The 4,109-nt window shown below is 38.8% G+C and overlaps 1 protein-coding gene across 1 annotated transcript in view; it reads left to right on the top strand.

Annotated features, from left to right (window-relative positions):
* Positions 1 to 227: 227 nt before the first annotated feature.
* Positions 228 to 4,109, top strand: part of LOC103131098 (solute carrier family 12 member 2) — a gene marked incomplete at its 5' end in the record, with an annotated part of 15,357 nt that continues 11,475 nt past the window's right edge. Inside the window, 3 exons of the mRNA XM_007542668.2 lie at positions 228 to 314; positions 972 to 1,094; positions 1,535 to 1,646. Coding sequence (XP_007542730.2) covers positions 228 to 314; positions 972 to 1,094; positions 1,535 to 1,646 — 322 coding nt within the window. The remainder of the gene's footprint in view (positions 315 to 971; positions 1,095 to 1,534; positions 1,647 to 4,109) is intronic.

The raw sequence follows: 4,109 nt of genomic DNA, 5'->3' as shown, positions 1-4,109 counted from the left end.
TGACAGACTCGAGAAATTTTCCAGAAGCCAGCGAGAACAGTTGAGCTTTGTTCTGTTTCCTAGGTTTTCTGTTCACTTCATGGTTACTGCATTGTAACTTACTGGCAAACAATTGACTTGTGGATGTTTTTCTTTTTTCTTTTTTTTTAATTAACTAACATCTTCCTGAGCACAGCGAAACATCATTGGTACTTGGAGGGTTCATCAAGTCAGCATTTCACATTAAGTATGTTCTCTTTTTTGTTCTTTTGTTTCACACTTCCCAGATGATGATGAAGATGGCAAAACTACCACTCAACCTCTGTTGAAAAAAGGCAGGAGACCCCTTTCATTTTGTTGCCTTCAACTTCTTCTCCCTGAGATTTTCTACTGTGTGCTGGCATTCTTCTCCCATTTTTCTGCTTCATCCTCTCTCATCCTGTCACCTCATCATTCACAGTAGATTTAGAAATATTTTCTATTAACATTCTGCCCTGCACTCTGCTGTCTCCATCTTTAGTATCTCTACTTGTTCTGTGCTTCCGCCTGCTAGCTACTTGGCTTGGGGAACAGTCATTTCTCCTGATCAGTCTCAAACTTCTACTGGTTTCCACTCAGTCTCTGATGTCCTGCTACATCACATGGCTTTTATCTCACTTCAGATCCTCATTAGTTATCGTCTCTTGGTGAGATTTCAGTTCCTCCAAAGCATCTGAAGCTTCTTCCTTCCTTAGAGGTGACGGTTCTTTTCCAGGATCCTAATTCTGCTTGAGAAACATCTCAGCTGTCTGTTGGCTCCTCATTGTTAACAGTGTTTCTCCTCTGCTTCAATGTGACTTCATTTTGATTCATTATAGCTTCCCATTAAGGCTAATGTTCTCAAAATAAACAGATGGACATGAAAAGTTTTAAACATCTGAGTTTTTCTGACCCTTAATTGTCACTTTGCTGTTCCTGATTGAATGTGCTGTGTGTGTCTGTCTGCCTTACAGACAAGAAGAGTCCAACCGTTCCTTTAAATGTGTCTGACCAGAGGTTGCTGGAGGCCAGTCAGCAGTTCCAGCAGAAACAGGGGAAGGGCACAGTGGATGTCTGGTGGCTGTTTGATGATGGAGGTGAGACAGGACAGGACAGGACTTCTTGTCCGGTAAAGGAAGTCAGCCAGAGATCAGTGAACTACAGCCACAAACCAAAAGAACCTTGTCCCATTAAAGCAGTTGTGCCCAAAGTCTGTCATCGAGGGCCGGCATCCTGGATGTTTTAGTTTTCTCCCTGGTTAACTCACCTGGATCAATGATGGCTCATTAGAAGACTAAGAAGTGTGAATAAATGTTATTGCATATTTATTATATTAATTATACAGTGTAGATTTACAGGTAAGGTGTATTGAAAATGATAAATCAGAAAAATAGTATGTAAACTTTAAAAGTAAGCAGTACATTTTTTTTATGGGTTTGTGGTGTGTTCTTTGAGAAAAATGCACACATTTGATACATATTAGGTTTTGTTGTTTTCTGGATTATATAAGCTGATCGATTTACTTTCCTTGGATCAGGTCTGACCCTGTTGATCCCATACTTGCTAACCAATAAGAAGAGGTGGAAGGACTGCAAGATCCGCGTTTTCATTGGAGGGAAGATCAACAGGATTGATCATGACCGCAGAGCGTAAGGCCTGACAACTTTTCCTGCCCTTTACTCCAGGTTTTCTGACTGACTTTATAAAAGCAGTTGAGATACAGTGAATTTAACTGAAAGTATGAAGTACTTTTTTCCCCCCAGCAGTTCTTCTCTCAGTGCTTACAAACACACTTTTAAGGTCTTTGAGTTTAACACCTGTCACTGTTAAAAACTGCTTTTTTTCCCATATTGTTTACATAAAAACATCTGGACTTCTACTTCTAGGGTAATTAATAATGACACTGAAGTTTGTTTTTTTTAAGTAATTGTCTTTAACAAATTAATAAAAATGGATGTTATAACCCCAACTGGAGATAAATGGAGATGTTGGGATGAAGCTCTTCCTCTACCTACAGCTCCTGTAGGAGAAGGGGATGTGTTCACATCAGTTACCTGTAAGTTTGAAGAATGGTCGCCATTTATTGCTAATGTTGGCTGTGTAACTTTGATAAGACATCTTCTCAGATCTGGAGAAACTTCTCTACATGCTCGTTGCAACTCTTATATGGTTTTCAGAAAGTTACTTAGGCTGCAAATGTTTCATGCTACTAAAAGGAGCTGCTTGGCGTAAAAACCCTCTTTCTTGTTAGCTTGAGAGGAAGAAAATAAATCACCTAATGTCAAAACCTTTGGAAAGTACTCTCCATTGTTAAAAATAGCACTTTTGCCTATAATCAAGAAGGTGAACCATCAAAGCTTCTGTGTTTGAAAGAGCGCAACACATCCTGGGAACATCCTGTCTCTGCTGGGGTCGGCCTTCTTCTGGGCTTCATTACAGCTGTTACTGTTTCACTTTAAAATCATATTTCCTTATTCATGTTACAAATCAGACATCACTGATTTGTAACTGGCAGTGACTGGCAGAGTGCTCTAATATGTCTAGTTTAATCATTAAGAGTTTAACACAAATCTGAGTACAAGATGCAGATATTTTTATTGCAAGGCTGCTAACTTCCATAATCCCATACTTAATGGTGTCTGAAACCTTAGAGGGGAAAGAAAAAAAAACACCACAGGAAAGGTAGGAAGTTGGATGTTTGTTAGGCAAATGTTCCAGAGAATATACAGGTTTTGAGTAAATACTTGGAGACAGACAGGGCTACAGAAGCAGTACCTGCAGACTCTAATGCTTAACACAATATTCCTGTTTCTGCTGAAATTAGGTATTTTGGATAATTTTAAGTTTTCCATCTTGGTCCCATCCTGTGATTATAAAAAGTCTGTATTAGTCATCTTGCAGGGCTGTGTGTGTATTAATATAACCATGCACTCTGTTTTCATTCTGTAAACAAGCAGCTGGATTTCCAAGGAAACTTATTTAAGAACAAGACCGAGGAATGCTAATCTCTATGGTAGAAGCCGACAGCACAAGTTGTAAACCTGTAAGAACAGATTTCCACTTTGCTCCCACCAGGAATTTATAATATAAAGATAAGTGTTAGATTCCAGTTAGATTAAACTGTCCATTGATTAGATTTGCTAAACTTTGGTGCAATTATGGTTTTTTAATATATGGATGACCCTTACTGCGGTGTTTTCTGGTACACACTCTCACTTACATAGTCTGTCATGGTTCTTCAAGCTGCCTCCCACTTCCTTTTGTTGGATAAAATTAACTTGGTGCTACAGTAGCAGCAGAGCCTTTCATCTGTACAATACTGGGTGCACTTTGTTCTCACTTTGAAACAAAGAGGATTTCAAACAGGTTATTTGAACACTTCACTGTTTCTCCTCCATTCACTGCATGGTTTCATACCAGTACATCAAGCAGCACTCAGCTCAGTTTGGGTGTGTTTAACTGCTTCATTTGCTTCTTAATCAGTCTTCTTTACTGGACTCTAAGTGTTTCCGTAGTTTGCTTCCAGAAGCGACTGGTAAAAAAAATTCTTGGTGAGGCTGATGTGCCAATAGATTTTCTTTCCTATTCCAGTAAAAGGATTCAAATGAATGGTAAGAAAATGACTACAATTATATTTTTTTAAATTAACTTAAATAAAAGATCTGTTCAGTAACTTCAGTAAATATACAGTGGTTAATCATTGAATCACTGTCATCTCTGAATCAGACTCAAAACTGTGAAAAACACCAAAGATTGTCTGCAAGTTTAACTCTGAACAAACATGCTGAAGTGTATTAAAACTGAAGAGAATCAACTAATGGCACCAAACAGCAGACTTTTCTTTGTAAAAGAATTGAAACACATTGGTACAGGATGAAATGATCACAGCTAAAAACATACACACATATGGATTTCCATAGACCTGAGTCAGCAAATAGGACCTTGGCCTACACAGCCCTGTACAACAGCCCATCAGAACGATCATTTGAAACTAGAGGTGTGCCGATCGATCGGTCACCGATCATAATCGGGCTGATTTTTGTGAAAAAGTGCATGATCGGTGATCATTGGCTCTTGTTGCCGATACCGATCATCATTTCGCAGCCTGCCTG

This window comes from Poecilia formosa, unplaced genomic scaffold, assembly GCF_000485575.1.
Source record: "Poecilia formosa unplaced genomic scaffold, Poecilia_formosa-5.1.2 Scaffold717, whole genome shotgun sequence".
Taxonomy (NCBI): Eukaryota; Metazoa; Chordata; class Actinopteri; order Cyprinodontiformes; family Poeciliidae; genus Poecilia; species Poecilia formosa.
The sequence above is the reverse complement of the archived record's forward strand: the minus strand, read 5'-3'. Positions and strand labels throughout refer to the sequence as shown.